Source organism: Megalops cyprinoides, chromosome 20 (genome assembly GCF_013368585.1).
Source record: "Megalops cyprinoides isolate fMegCyp1 chromosome 20, fMegCyp1.pri, whole genome shotgun sequence".
NCBI lineage: Eukaryota > Metazoa > Chordata > Actinopteri > Elopiformes > Megalopidae > Megalops > Megalops cyprinoides.
In genome coordinates this window covers 18,444,693-18,461,075 of record NC_050602.1, presented here as the reverse complement: position 1 = coordinate 18,461,075, position 16,383 = coordinate 18,444,693, and the positions used below count along the sequence as shown (strand labels likewise).

At 43.2% G+C, this 16,383-nt stretch overlaps 1 protein-coding gene across 2 annotated transcripts; it reads left to right on the top strand.

Annotated features, from left to right (window-relative positions):
* Nucleotides 1–770: 770 nt before the first annotated feature.
* On the top strand, nt 771–14,974 carry LOC118795307 (coiled-coil domain-containing protein 50-like). Of its 2 annotated transcripts, XM_036553707.1 has the most exons (11): nt 775–959; nt 4,635–4,697; nt 6,440–6,569; nt 7,209–7,299; nt 8,129–8,228; nt 10,928–11,052; nt 11,427–11,471; nt 11,696–11,779; nt 12,019–12,092; nt 12,779–12,861; nt 13,780–14,974. In XM_036553707.1, the coding sequence occupies exons 1-11, from the start codon at nt 911–913 to the stop codon at nt 13,797–13,799; spliced, it is 864 nt and encodes a 287-aa protein (XP_036409600.1). In that variant the 5' UTR covers nt 775–910; the 3' UTR covers nt 13,800–14,974. The 2 variants fall into 2 exon arrangements, with proteins under 2 accessions (XP_036409601.1, XP_036409600.1); XM_036553708.1 differs by lacking the exon at nt 11,696–11,779 and having other exon boundaries at nt 771–959.
* The last annotated feature ends 1,409 nt before the right edge of the window (nt 14,975–16,383 follow it).

The following is a 16,383-nucleotide window of genomic DNA, read 5'->3' as shown; positions in this document are numbered from 1 at the left end:
TGTTTTGCAGTGCACTGGTTTAGCAGACGATCTTATCCAGCATGGCGTCTTAACGTGACGCATGACACAGTTTAACTTTCGCATGCTATTAGTCTACACTGGGAAGTTACTGAAGCGGTTCAAGTAACTCAAAGGTAGATCAGAAGTAGCCACCGCATGATTTTTCATGAAAGTTAAGTTTTACAACCATAACGTCCCACTGCTGCCCATGTCGGATAGGTGTGGTTTAGCTGAGTGAGAACTGTCAGTTCTGAAAGGGAAACAAGCTATCAATAGTGATACTTAAGGACCACGTCGAATTCTCAAACTTCTTTTTTTCTATTTGTTCATCTGTCTGACTGTGCAACAGAAGTAGGCTACTGTTCATGTTGCCATTGCTGTGCCGGGAAAATAACTGTGATACCATCCGGGTTCATTTACCGCGGAGTCTCGTGTTTCTGTAAATGAACACGTTCCACAACAGCAAAACTTCCGTCGCTGGATACGTTTCCTTGTCCCCTGTTTGTGCAAGACTGTCGTTTGTACAAATCTACCGCAGGGGGGAGACAACGTTCAATTAGCGCTCAGCCAGATATATTGTGTACAAAAATATATAAATTCTTATAAAAGAAGAATAGGTGCAATGAGAAATACAGAAAAAGCGAAGATGTGCCGATTATTCCGTTTAAATATGGGAACGATCCGATCTCATTTCTGTATCTGAGATTTCAACGACGTTTGCCTGATTGAATTACACTGTGAAATCACGTCTCCTGAAGACGGAGAGGGAGAAGAGAGAGAGAAACCGAGAGTGGGCTGTGCCTTTACGTCAGCACTGGAAGTTTTAAACCTCGGTCGAGCGCCCGTGAACCGCGCTCATTCCAGCGCAGAAAAATCTACGAATTCACAGAGTTTTAGAAACATTGTGAGCATGGCTGATTTCAGTATTGATCAGAACCGTTTACCAGGAGTGAAAGAAGGTAGGTTGGAATCGAGTTTGATAGCTTGCTAACTATTTTGTGAAGTAGCTAACTTACCTGCGTCTGTTTGGCACCTGTCTTCCCATCCATAGCGCCATATGTTTACAATAGTAATAGAAAAGTATAAGAAATATCAGATACTATGTGATTGTGTGTATTAAAAGGAATAAATCAGACACTGCATTGTGGACACAGTCTGTTCCTAATACATTCAGTGTATTACTAATACATTCAGTGTATTTCTTTTTCAGATTACTGTAGGCTGCTACATGTCGCCTTTCTTGTTTACTTTTGTAGCGTGTATTATAGCTTAGTTTTGTTGGCGATTTGGGTAGCTATTTTTCCTCGGAAAATGCTTTGTAAACTATGACTGAAAGGTTTATACCAACACTAATGTGTGTTTTAAATACACTGGATCTTAATGTAACAAGTTGGCCATGTGACAAATCCAGCGACTGTCTTAAAAAGACTAACCTACCGGTAACGTAACTTGCCTTTAAACAATAGCTCGTAAAGTGGTTCGGACCAGGGGCGATTGGATCAGACCTTTAGGGGGGCTCATCCCCTAATGAGAATGTGATATGCATACAGTGCCTTGCAAAAGTGTTCAGCCCCCCCTGCTAAATCACTCATTCACTGGATAACAGTTAATACATTAATATTTTTCTATATATGATATTTTAATTTACAACAATAATACTTGTAATGAATTGCTAGTAAGTAACATGAGTGTTACACCAAAACAAAAACATTTTTCTTGCTCTCTCTCTTTCTGCTGAATCCATCCTGCTTTCTCTCCTTCTCTCCCTCTGTATCCTCCTCTCTCCCTCATTGTGCTGTCAACCAAAAGGCAAATGTAACAACCAAACAGAGAATTTATAATCTAATAAGAGGTATAAATTGATCCATATCAATTTATAACATTAATCTAATTGAATATTGGGTTGCTGTGGGCAATGCAGTGAAGTAACGTCATTTTGGCCCTACTCTCTCACCTGAACCTGGCCGTTTTCTTTAAAAAATATATATCCATCTATGGAAAAATATACATTTCCAATGAGTCAGAGTTTGTTCCAATGCTTCAATTCACTGTCCATAAATGTACTGTAAATATACCATAAACCCCAATTCTATCAGAATAAGAAACATTGTGACTACTTTAACTAAAATAATAAAGTGCATCAGTTAGCTCCTCAGCTGGCAACTGTGCAAGCAGACTAGCTCAGAAAGCGAACATTAGCCGATAATCTCTAGTGAACTACGTCAGCTAACGTTCTTTGACACTATTCACACCATGGAACTATAACACCAGAACAGGGTGGTGTGATGCGGCCCCGCGGCGAAGCCAAGTTTATTTCCATAGAACTGCAGTGCTAGGAGAGGTTTATTCCTTACCCTGTGGCTAACCTGAACTAGCTCCAGATTTACAGTTTTTAGGGGGTAATCCTATGAGGAATCAATGAGGCAAGAGGGAGACAATGGGAGGGGTGTGGGGCTGAGGGTGGAGTGCCCTCACCTTCCTGCAGCTGTTTTCCTCTAAATCTGCTACCTTGCTGTTTCTCTTTTTGTGGGGATTGAAATTACCTACACTGAGCCATCATAAGGCTAGGGCGCTAGGCACATCAAGCCACAGCAAGTATATTTATGGGAGTTTTTCATTCCACAAGACTGAAAACAGCCAGTAATGGTATTCTGGGGTTTGTGTGACGCTTTGGTTGTGGAAATAATGGTACATTAACTTTTATTGTTTTGCAAAAATATGTCTCTATAGTAAAGGTGAGGATCAACATGTGCAATTATAAGTTTGTTGTTGTAGAATAAAGAGGCTTTTGACATAAAAGTGTGACTCCCTGTCTTCAGAGCTTGTTTGGTCTCGTAGACCTGGCTTCCTGAATTTTGCAGTACCCCAGACTTTGCCAATATTTACAACAGAACGTAAAGTTTCCTTTTACTGACAGACCTTTGCTCATACACCATAGTGAAGCTTGTTGTCTCCAGTGCTTATTAATATAATAATCATCATCAGGCTTTGATGTGTGTGACATCAAAAAGTATGTGTTACTGCAGACCTTAGGTGATGCGTTCTCATTCCATGGGGGCGTAATGGCAGCACATTTTCAGACGGTTCACCATGCAGCAGTGTGTGTGTGCACATTGGTATTGGAACAGAAAAATTAACTGGCAGCTAACAATGTCAACATTGATTGTGGGTGTTATGGTTGTAAGTCTGTGACAGACCGGAAGATTTTTATTTGGTATTTTTATTTTTTTGGTATTTTTATTTTATTTGGTTCTTAAATGGCTAAATTTAAATTAGTAAGCTGGTGGTGCAAACAGGGATCTTATAAAGAATGGGGATTCCTGTAGTTTCCTGTAGGTGTCTGGAGTTTCCAGTCCGGAAGTGATGTCATCACAGACATCAAGGATTCATTGTCCGCTAAATCGCATCTCTCAGAAATCTCAAGGCTTTTCACTTCCCTGTTGCTGTGTAGTGAATGGGTGAAGTGTATATGAGCCAGAGCAAATTCAGAATGTCTTAAATTTTTTTTGTATATGCTTACTGTAGAAGTTGTGTACAATGGATCAACAACAACTTTAGATTCCTTTAATTAATGATATGTTAGCATCATGTTAGCATGTTTTGTGCTGTGAAATGTCATTGACTGTTTGACCTGTCAGTTTGCATCTGTTGGATGTGTTCAGCCTTCTGTTACATTCTCATAGACACTGATAATGAGCCAGGCTGGTTCCAGCTCTGTGGAGTAAAATGGGTATAATGACCTAGTCTGGTTTGTAGGGGAAGAGCTGCATAAAGAGCCGGTCTGGTTCCAGCTGTACAGTAAAAAAGGGGCATTATTAGCCTGGCTGGTTAAAGCTCTGGGGTGGAAAAGGGGAATATGTAGTCTGTATGATTCCAGTACTACTGTAGGTAAAGGCTATAGTTTGCTATTGGCCTTGTATAGTTCTAACAGGCACAGAACCTGACACTATTATTGTTGGTTATTGTAAGTAGTCAGGACTTTGTTTAATGTTTCTGGCTTCTGTATCACCCTGTATCTGATAGTGGAGATTAGAAGTGCAGGATGTTATCAAGCAGCTAAAATACCCTGTGCAACCTCAGATGTGGAGTCTCGATAGACTTATGCAGAATACTGCTGACAGCCATGACATTAACCAGATGGGGGAATATTGTTGAATACAAATAAAACATAAATAAAGCCATCTTCATTTATATTGTCTTAACCTGCATCTGAGAAAGGTGTCTCCTGTGACCACCATCCAGTCGCAGCTCTAGAAGATTAATATGTTAGATATTAGGGAAACATGTTCCATGTATTTGGGATGTTATAGGGAAGCAATAATGTATTCTGAAGCTAATGCAAACAGAGTTAACCCAAAATTGGGCCTATTTGGACTGCGTTCACAGTAAAGACAGCAGTGCTGACTAGTAGCTATGGAACTAGGCCAGTAACCAGAGAGCCGCCAATGGGACGCCACATGTAAAAGGTAACCCGGGTCTGAGCCCTTCCTTAACACCTTGCTATCTCTCTGCAGCCCTGTGTTAATGCCCTGGTAGCTCTCTGCAGCCCTGCCTTAATACCCCAACCCTTAGGACACAGTCTGCTCTTTCCAGCCCCTCCCTAACACCTCGTGTTTGTGTTCTTGTGTCTGCAGTGTGCCGTGACTTCGCTGTGCTGGAGGATGGCTGCCTGGCCTACAGTCTCCAGGAGCAGGAAAGTATGTGGCCCTGCATCCCTCTTCGGGCGCCGGTGACAGGAAGCGGGCTCAGTGGCAGCTGAGACACCTCTGTTCATTTCCCATTGCAGTCAGATCTGAGGTTCGATAACGATCGACCCAGTTAGCAAATGCCAGTAGCCTCCAAGAAAACGCAAAGGTCGACCTTTTGTGTTCTGCGTGTGTGCCTGTTTGTGCGTGAGTGAGGGAAAAAAAAGACAGATTAAAAAAAAAAAAAAAAAAAGCACCGTCTTGAGTCGCTGATTCTCCCCTCTGAATGTCACATGAGCATGTTACATCACGTTATGAAAAACCAGTCTGCTCGTGGTTTGTGGGGGGGAATTTGCGAAAGGATCCTACGGGCAGCTATGTGTGCATTGAACTCCCCCATCCACCCCCCCCCTTGGCCACATGGAACAATTCTTCAGGCTGTTACAGACAGTGATGTCACAGTCCTACTGCAAAAGGTACTGTCCTGTTTTTTGACTGACAGGCCTTCTGTTTGTTTACTCTTATCAGTAACAATCAGAAACATTGCAGATCACGTAATATTGCTTATTGGTTCAAGTAATTGGTGTGGAAAAAGGGGGAAAGTAATCAGAACAAGAAGACCACAGAAATGCCATAAAGCTCAGCAGTCACACAAATGATTTTCTGAGGACCTTGCTGTGTCCCACTGTGTATCCTCTATGGACTGATGTTTTCAATGTGTTTGAAGGGGGTCATTGTCTTTACTAGCCTTGGAGAGGTTATTCTTATTATCCCTATGACTTTGGTATGTATTCATGCAGACACCTCTTAAAGTCTTAAAGGCATCTTAATTCTTGTACTGTGCACCTCTTCTGATTTTTGTAATAAGACACATGTATGTCCCTCATTAAAGTGCAGTCCAGTTCCATTGCACAGTGTGGAAGAATGAACCCCAAAGACACATTGTGCTGTGTTTCTGCATCCCTGTGAAGATAGGTTTACAGCAGGAAGTCCTGAAATGACCCTCAATTAGGGCTTTACCAAAATGTCTGTAATGGGGGTTCATTATATTTCTTGGTCTGTGATTTAAAGTACTTTTCCACAAAGTGTAATTGGTGGTGGTTACTCCAAATGCAGGGGCTGCATTTCTCTCTCATGCCAACTTGCTGAGGGTCCCACATGTGTCAGTTTGGTATTTTTTCCATCTCAGAGTAAAAACTTTCCAACTTCGTGATGTGTGACAGTGAAACAGTGAGTTGAAAACAGGCGCTGATTTTCTTTCTGTTCCGAAACATTTTAACTGTTTGGTCATTTAGACTCATTCAACTATAATGTCATTGACTCATATTATAGGTATTGGACTCATTCTGTAACTAGAAGACTAACTTCTTGGTTCCCTGTAACTGCTTGTATGCCATAAAAAGCATAGCTTTAAACATGGATGTTTTAACCCCCACCCCCTTTGAAAGCTCAGATGCAATGTAGATCAGTGACTCTGTTAGTTAGGCCATAAGGAAGTCTGTGGGAAAATAACCCGAAAGGGGGTGTTCAATACCAAACATTATTCTGTGACTGCCTTAATGTTGGGTGGAAAATGTTTCAATACTGCATCATCTTTAAGTTTTGTTGCCCCTGAAATTAATTTTAAAATCTTGTGAAAAAAAAGTAAAACAAATCTGATGCCTGCTTAATCTGGTTACTGAATTTGAAAGACAAAGCGGCATTAGCGGTCATATCAGAGGCCACCTCTGACTCTCGCTGTCTCTGTCTTGCAGTTGAGAGTCACCTGGCCTCCAACATTCACAAGAGCCGCCTGATCCGGAGTGATATACAGGTGGCCCGGCGTTTGCAGGAGGAGGAAGACCTCCAGGTCCAAGCCCGCGGTCAGAGATGGCAGAGAGACATGTGGGTCTTTTAAACTGCACGCCTTACCTATAATTCCTGATCTGCTCGTGACCATCCCATATGCAGTCGAGATCAATCAACAAAGCCTACATAAAGCCCTCGAAAGCATTACGTAATGCCAATCCTAAGCATTCCTAAGTCAAAACTATTTTTCAACATCCTTTATGTGGAGTGGTAATTATGTCATGAGGTTATGTCTGGATGGAGGTCAGTTCTGTGGTATATTTTGAATGGTTATGACTGGTTTTGTATAGTGTGATGAAAGTGTTTATGAAGGTTTCCTGGGGACTTTCAAATGAAGTGTTTACTTGCATTCTGCCCTTTAATTAAGTATTATCCCTCAAATTGCACTGATTTAGACTTGACTTTTGTACCTTTACTTTGTACAGTTGAAAGGGTTTTGCACAGGTGGTTGTGCTTGCTTCCTGCCAACATGTACATCTATGCCTGGCTTGTTTCTAAGGCTTTTTTAGTATCATTGTGGAACACATTAAATGAAAAATTGGTTCATTTATGAAAAGCTACATGCTGAAGTGTGGTTTGAAACAGGCAGAAAGAGTGTCTCTATGTCACTCTGAGTACGTGTGTGTGTACCATAAGTGGTGAAATCTGAGAAGCTGTACTGTGTCATTCCCACAGAGATCAGAGTGACACTGAGGTTGCTAAGGGGATTCAAGACAGGCTAGTTCGACAGGCTGAGCAGCAACGAAGACAGGAAAAGATGGATGAGGTGAGAGCCAATCACAGTCGTCCGAGTACCCATTCCTCCCACATGTAACCGCCCGTGGCAGCTCTTCCTGCCTTAAGTCAAATGAGGGTGCTGTGTCACCATCCAGGCATGATGTTCTGATTTGGTATAACACTGGCTATTACAGTTTCTGTCAGTTTTTTTTAGTTATTTTAGTTATTATTAATGATGAACTATATATATATAATGACACTATATGAGATATGACACTACATATAATACCTATATACACTGAAATGAAGACAAACCCCTACCTAATCTATAAGATAATCAATTTTACTATTAAAATTATTTTTAAGAATGATTTATTTATGCACATATAATTTTTTGAAATGTTTTTGAAAATTTTATCTTAAAAGGTACAAAAACTCTGGCATCAGCATACTGAACAGTGTGTTGCTGATCAGATAAATACAGTGGGGCCAGACTAGATCAGACAGACACAGAAGAGCCAGGCTATACAAAGCCTTGTAGGTCAAGAACAGAGCCTTGTAATCAACACTGAACTTCACAGAGTTTAAGTGTAGTTCGTTGAATGTGTTTGAAAATCATATTTGATGTGTGCTTCAAAGCAAGCGCCCTGTAGCTTGTGTTTTTTATTTCTGAACCAATTTTGTAACATTGTCCAAAAGAGAATCAGCTCTTTGTTACCGTAGCTGACTTCGGTAGGCAGGGAGCTGCATCTGATTGTGTCCATGTTTACCCTCCTTTATGATCTCACAATCATTGAGGTTGTTTGAACTTGGAGTTCCAAAAACAAGGAAGTGATGTCAACGTGGGGGGCCTCCCCTCCACACTGCTTCTTCCCCAGGCCATTGCTCGCAAGCTGCAAGAGAAGGAGATGAAGGAGGGAAAGAAGAAGAAAAAGCAGCAGGAAGTCTTCGTGGAGCCACACTGCGAGGGCAGAGGAGGTTGGTGATCTGCTGCTCTCCTGTGGCATCATGTTGAAGAGGGAAGCAGGTAAAGGCTGGACTGAGACCTGAAGCACAGGGCTTGAGTGGCGAGGGTAGAGGGAACAGTGTTCTGCTACTGATCAAAAAAGTATAGTTATATATATGTACAGTTCTGGTTCTGATCTGCCCATAGCTTGCTGGTAAGTTGAGTGCTGAGCTGACATGTATTAGCACCACTAAAAACGACAATGTAAAACCACCCAGAATCTTAACTAAGCAAGCCAGCCTGGTTCCATTCCTACAGTGGAAAAGGAGTCTAATGAACCAGTCTGCTTATACAGTGGGGAAGGGGTGTAATGAGCCAGCCACCTCTCCAGTGGGAAAGGGTTATTACTCTCTTTCTCCTCCTTCCTTGTGTCTGCCTGTGTTTGTTTTGGCGCTTTTGCCTTGCTATAATGCAGTCGTTCTCCCATGCTTTTCCTGTTGTGTGAAGCATCCCCTTGCCTGAGCCTAGCTAGAGCATTGTGCAATGCAACTTAAAAACCGTATGCCTGACTCATTCTTAGCAAAGCATTTCTGGTAACTGACAACAAACAAATAACTTGGAATGCATCGGAGAGAACTCTATCATGTACCTGTAGGAATTCACTTTGGGGGGAAGGTGGTCAAGGATTGCTGTATTCCACACACCAACTTTCACTGGAGTTCACTCTCAGTAATGTGAGAGACACAGTTACAGTTTGTCTTTGGAGAATCCATCTTCTAACCAACTATACTGGACCAGCGTGGCATATAACATACAGCAATACAGTCAGAACACAGTGTTCATGATGGGATGTGGTTAATTTCTGGTCGAAACACAGCAGTGAGGTGTGTAGGACAGAGCTGGTCTCCACGTTCCTTATCGCACTGTCAGCATTTCCTGTTTTTGGTCGCCATCCGGCCCCTGGACGGGAAATGAGAGCATAGCGCCTGCTTTCTAAATGCACGTGCCTGAATTCCAGGACCTTAAATGGAAACACAAGAAAACCCTCACATTTACTGATGAGTCATGGGTAGGGATGGGATTCCTGAAACTCACCCCCATTAATAGATGAACACGTATCTGATGAAGTAGGTGAAAAATTCCTTTGCAGTCGGTCACAACATATCTGGCATTCCGGTAGGCTTTGATCATTGGTGGATAAAACGAGCAGTAGCACAACCATGTTCCTGGAAGTAGTTTTGTTTCGGTGTGTGAGTGCATTTCGCATTGGTGAGGTCAGCTAGGCTAAGCTGCAGCAGCACTTCATCATGCTGCATGTTGATTAATGTGCATGCCCTGCTGGCAACATCTGGCATGATGCATATCGGGTGGTTTAGACAAGTCCAGAACGTTTGACATATCTGTGTGTTTTCTGTTTGAGCCATTGAGGAGCTTTGGCCCCCCTGTGCTGCAGTTTTGTCTTAGTGTCTAATGTCTAATCACTACCACTGGTGAGTAACCGTAAGGTTCACTACCTTAGCGCCGCTAACTCTCCTGCTTGTCTCATTGTCTTGTTTCCAAACCCATCCAACCCCACCCACACCCCCCATCCTCCCCTCCAGCTCCTCGATCTCCGTCTGGCTCTGCCCGGGTATCAAAGCAGCCTGAATCGAGGAGGGTCAGATTCACTGGACCCATCCCCCCAGACCTCGACCGGGGCGGACGTTCTGAGCATCAAGGGATAACGGGGCGGGGCGGGCGTGGCAGGGACGGGCGGGAGGGGTCCCAAACCTCACGATCTGTGTTTTATTCAGATGGGGGAAAGCTCGGGGCTGAGACTCAGAGGGCACCTAGCAAAAAGGAAAAGCCGGCGAGACCACCCCCACCCCGGCTGAGCCAGGACCAAGGGGGGGGCAGAGAGGGGGAGGGAGAAAGGGAGGGAGAGGCTGAATCAGACAGGGACGGTCACAGGGAGGGAGGGATAAGCAGAGTGTTGGCAGGGCAGGAGGAGGTGGAGCCAAAGGGAAGGTGTGGGGCAGAGGGACTGGGGTCAGGGTTTGAGGAATCCAGCAAAGGGAGGAGGGATATAAGGGAGCCCCAGGACCCATGGGAGGAGATCCTCAGTACGCAGCCTGACACGAGCCTGGACTCACAGTCGTCCCACCACCCAGGGGAGCCAGGTAGGGCTAGGAGAGCACATCTCTCTCTGTGTGTGTGTGTGCGTGCGTGCGTGCGTGCGTGCGTGCGTGCGTGCGTGCGTGCGTGCGTGCTGTCTGTTTGTGTGTGTGCGCGTGCGTACGTGTGTGTGTGTGTGTGTGTGCGTGTGCGTGCGTGCTCACGCATGTAAATTTTCAGAGCTGTAGGTGGTGGTGGGCTACAACCAATGTTCACTTGGATTGTTCCTCCCCCTCTTCCTCCTCTTCTTCCTCTTTCTTTCCCTTCTGCTCTCTCTTTCTGCTTCTCCCTCTCTCTCTCCATCTCTGTTGCCTGCTGCCTATCTTTTTTTTTCTTTCCCTGCCAAAACTTCCCTTGGTTTGAAGATAAAAATCACTGACCTCAAAATAATCAGTTTCCCATTCCTGTCTTTGCAGTGGTATTTTCTCCTCAGACTTTAACACAATCATGCAGGTTTTTCTTGGTTAGTAGGTCATAAAATCCTTTTAATCCCTCTGTGTGAAATGATGGGTTGGTTAACCCACCCACAATGGAGGAAACCTCCTGAGCAATATGGTGTTGTTGACACCCCCTTCAGACTGGAATGTACAGGGCAACTACAGCATGAAGGAAGTTACCCAGGACATTAACCGTCTGGCCTTGCAAGACCAAGAGCTCAGAGACATGGAAGTGGCCAGAAAGTTGTACAAGGAGGAGCAGAAGGTGAGTGAGGTTACTTAACATTGACTAAACTGCCCACCTGTAGCTTCTGCTACTCAAGAACAGTGTGTCTTTACCCAGGTCTGAGAGGTGCAGATAGGTGTCCTTCCAGCTGAGCTCACCATTCGATTAAGCTGTTAACTTAATACTGACCTACATCTAGCATCTGCATACTCTATAGTTGCAGTTCAGTGCAGTTTTTAGATGCACAGAGCTTTGTCAGAATGTTTGTAATGTATCCATTCCATTATGTTCATGTGTATACAATGGCTTAACGTAGCAAGAAGGATCTTCAATGTCGGGCCTTGAGTAGTTTCAGTTTAGCAGAAGTTGGCATGAATATAGCATTAGACAAAAGTGTCTCACTTTTTTTACAGGCAAGTCAGGCAGACACAAGGGCAGCCCAAGTTGCTCAGGACGAGGTAAGGGGCAGAGGGGGACTGTGTCCACCCTTTTAACAATATCTCACATTGAAGAGGTTATGGAATCCAACAGCTAATTGGCTCCATCCTACTGTAATTTTAGCTCTCCTAGTGGACCACTTTCTTAATAGCAGAGTTGTTCGCACTGCTTCCAAATCTTAGTTACTTCCTGTCCCCAGAAGTCAGCCCTTTCCGATTGGTCGCGGCTTTGTTTGGTTTGACAGGAAATCGCTCGATTACTGATGGATGAGGAGAGGAGGCGCTGCATGTCATCCAGAGAAAAAAGCAGACCAGACGTGAACTCGAGGGTGATGATTTGTTGATTGTCCTTTTAAAGTTATTCACAGGCCTTGAAAATCCTTGGAACCGTTTTCTACCCGGCCAGCCATGCAAGAGACATGGAAAGTGGTCGAATACCTCACTGACAAATTGCTCAGAGGTTTTAAAAAAAGATAAGGTCCACTTACAATTTCCTTTTAGAGCTAGAAAAATGTGTCAATTTTAATACATCTCTGTGTGGTGTGTGGCATGTGTTGCTGTGTTCCAGGCAAGCTCAGAGCAAGTTGTGAGGGCCAGGTCACATGAGGACAGCCAGAGATCCATAAAGGAGAAACCAGCCAGGTACCAGAGCCTTGTGTCCTTGAGCCGAGTCCCTGTGTCCCTTACAATCTCTATATTATTTAAGGAATCATTGTGTAACCACACATTATTGCATTGCATCAACTTCATAACAATATGGAGCACACCTGTGAACATCAGTTATTATGCAGTTGTCATAATAACTAACAATGTGCTGTTACCCACTTCCAGAAGAAACTTGTAAGTATTTTAACTCTAATGAGGTGTAACAGTGTCTGTGTCACCCATGATTTCACCAACATATCAAAGGATTACAAACTGAATATGAGTAGCAGGGCCCTCTAAACCCAAGCAGATAAATATTACCAAACCTCACTGCTGTGTAGGTATGGAGTCGCTGCCAACCTGAATTCCAGTTACAGTTAGTATTGCATTGGGTCCTGTTTGGCTGTTTTTGTACGTGCTTACAGTGACATTCTCAGCATGTATGACACTACCTGCTGATGGGGCACATATTGTCAAAGTCACATACTCCTTTGAAAAATGTCTTAGACAAATCCTTTGAAGAAGGAGGTTGTACTGGTATTTCAGTGGGTTGAAATTAAATCAAGTACAGAACTACTGGATTTTTGTGATCATGTTGACCTGTCTCAGCTCTCTACAGTTTTGATCAAGACTGATTTGAAATATTATTCTCTCTCTTTGCCCCGCCCCTCGCTCTCCCTCAGACCACCCCCTCCTACACGCAACCGTGAGAATGTGGACCCCTGCCCCACCCGCCTTCCAACCAGAACAGAGCCCACATCCAGAGGTGATGTTACCCAAAGTTCCTCTCCTGTTTTTGTCTGCCTGAATTAGCTGACTTCCTGCCCCGATACAGTATGTTGTGCATGCTGCACTCAAGAGTTAGGCAGTATATATTGGGATGGCAGTGTAGCACAGTGGTAAGAAGCAGGACTCGTATCAAAAGGTTACTGGTTCAGTTCCCTGCTGGGGCACTGCCATTGTACTTAACCCTGAATTCCCTCAGTAAATATCCAGCTTTATAAATGGGAAAATTGTAACCTATGTAAGTCACTCTGGATAAAAGCATCTGTTAAATTCCAATAATGTATATCTCTGTGATTGGATGAACATATGTGAAACATCACCTACCATGTAGCCATTTAATGTTCTACACTGAGGTTTGGCAGTCCTGTTTAAATCTGAGGAGAATTTCACTTAGTGGTGCTGTTAGGAAAACCTATATTTCCTTGCTGTGTGCAACTGGGACTCGGTTGCCAGTACTGGAACTCCACCATCATTCTGTGGTGGGCCGCAGCTCCAGGATTCAAACCACAGGCTCATTTGTGAGGGCCCAAGCCTCTCACATGGGAATCCGTTCTGTATAAAGTGTGTGCAAAAATTCTGCATGGAAACGATGTGTTAGTACAACCAGTTTTCCATGTAGGCTGCATTCGTGCACTGTAGATTAATTACTAAAAAAAAGGAATACTATAAAATTACATTTCTCAGATTCCAGAAAAATTGGATTGCTTGTTTCCATTATGTAATCAAATTTCACATCACATATATTTATTCATGGCAGTTTAGGTTTACCCATTGTTTAAAGTACAGGGAAAATAAGCAGCTGTTTAAAAATATATGGAAGAAAACTGAAAGCTGGCTGGTGCCTCCTTGTCTGATGGAAGTGCACTGACATGACATTAATTTTCCGTCTCCCTTACAGGCCCCAACTGCAGGCGGTGACCCTGGATACCTGCTGCCATGTTGCCGTGTTTTTTATTTTGTATTTTATGTTTCATTTTATATTGTCTGTTATTTTATTTGGGTTTTTTGCCTTTTATTTCATGTTTCACCCAGACCAAAGTCTGGCAAATTACACATGGCCATATCAGGAGAAAGGAGGTGGCAATAGAATGGAATGAATTTTCATTCTCACAACCAAAAGAAAGAAGGAAATGGAGGACGGTATTACTCTTACTCGGCACAGAAAGGGGGAGGAAGAAGGGAAGCTGTGAACAGTGTTTTGTGTCCTCCTGTTTGACTGTAGACATTGAGGGAATGCAACCTTCCCTGTAGACACAGGGTCATCTTTGCTCGGCGTGGCTGGATTTAGGGTCACATGACCTGGATGGGAATGTTCACAGAGCCAACCTGGTCCCTGCTAAGGCCCCTATCTCCATTTAATGTCACTGAACAAGGTTGAGAATTGAGACCTCACGAAGGTGCAACATGTTTGGATTCACACACACCCTGTCCTCCTTCTGAGGGACTAGAGCTGTTTAGTCATACCAGGACACAAAATAGGCATTGCCTATCTGGCTATATACCATCGTTTTAGTCTCAAAATGCTGAAACAGCATATGGGCTTGTTCTGACACTTGTCTGGTCCCTGTGCTTCTGCCACTTAAAGCCATGAAGCGGTGGGTATTGACTCCCTGTCTACAGGTATTAGTAACACCTGTATTCTGTTAGCTTTCAGGCCTGCCCTCTGTAGATATGTGCAGGCTGGTGTTCAGGCTCACTTGTAGTAAATGTGCACAGACAAGTGTTTAGGGCCACTCACAACAGGTATGTGCAGACTGGTTTTTGGGGGTGTTCCTTCAATTTGTCTCTGTTCCCTAATGCACTTGTTATGGCATGTGGGTTGCTGTGTGTTTCACTGCTCAGATCTTGTTCACAGAATCTTGGCACCACTGCTTTAAAAATGAGCATTTCCATTTTTTTGTGTTGAGAGTGTTTAGTTTTTCTCTTGGCTGATTGTGTGTTGGATGTGATGCTGTTTGTGATGTTTGCCATCTTGAAAATGTCCATTACTTTTGAGACTTTTATTTAAACTAAGCTGCTTTTAATTGTTTTATTTTATTGGAAGTAAACTTTTATATATCACACATCAATGTGTTCAGGGATAACATCTGTGTATGAAGGAGTTTTCACTTTTGTGAACTGATGGGAGTTTAACTGAACAAAATAAAATACAGATACATATTTTTTGTACTTTTATACATCTGAAATTTTGTTCCAACCAGTTTATGGTTATAAACCAGATGAAAAACACAGTAGGTCTCTTGAAGCTATGTAATTAATGGCAAAGCACATTGCATCTTCTAAAAATGATAATAAAATTCCTGTAGAATTCCCCCCTCTAGTGGGGATAAGGATGTTACTGCAGTGAGGCACAAAGCATCAGGCCGCTTCAATGTTGACATCACTTCATGACATGAAGTGTCTTGACAAACCTGAATACGCAGTCATAATGTCCCTTTGAGCTAAGAAATATCAACTGTACGTGTTGTCATATGGTCTTGTACATGTGTTTTATGTGTGAGAAAATGTATGATGACTGTTGGATGCATATAGGCCCAAGTTCTCAGAGGAACTTCATCAGCAGTTTGTTACTGATTGTGAATGACTGTGGTCTGCCCTAGCTGAGAAAACAGAGGGCCACTTTTCACAAAGACCTCAGGCCTGCACTGGCAGCTCAGAAAAAAGTTGGAGTGACAAGTTGTAGTTCACTTGACACTGAGGATTTTTGTCGTTGCTGTCTGTCTTACTCATCTAAGTGCTGTTGGTAGGGTTAGTGGAGGGGGATTAGACATGAAGATTGGGGTTACCGTGCTCTGTGGAGGCCAGATCAAGAGTTGCCACAGTGAAAGAGGAACTCTTTTAGGAACTCTGTTGGTTTGCCTAGAGGCACACCCACGGTAGGCATTTCCTGCTTTTTCTGCTTTTTGTTTTGTCCTCAGAAACATTTTCCCCTCACAAAGGTTATAGCGGCATGATTAATTCCTTTTGGGCCCTGATAAGCCCCTTCTTATCCATTGGTGGTGGATTTTTGTTTTTTTTCCCTTAGATTGACCTCTACCTTTAAAGCTGTATATTCTCTTCTCTCTAGGAGACTGATTGAGGTTGTGAGAGCATGGGTCAGTACTGTGATTGACAGTGCCGTGATCACAGGTTCTCAGTGTTGTGATTGCCGATGTTGTGACTGTAAGTGCTGTAACAGTGTTACAATAGCAGGGCTTAGTGTTGTCACTGTCAGTGCTGTACCAGCAGAGGTCAGTGTTGTAATCATCAGTATTGTTACTCCTCTTTGGCCCCAGCTACAGACCCTCCAACACAAAACACCATCTGAGCATGCAAATTAGCTCTTCCCTGTGACAGTGACCCATCACATAGCCATACTGAATTTTATAGAGGTGTTTTCACAGTTTTATTACTAAATAATTATTTATCAGAGGCAGTGTACAGTTTATTCATGCATTCATGACCTGGTATACAATGTATTCCTGTTCGTAGTCACAGGGTGGGTGAACTGTATACAGCATCA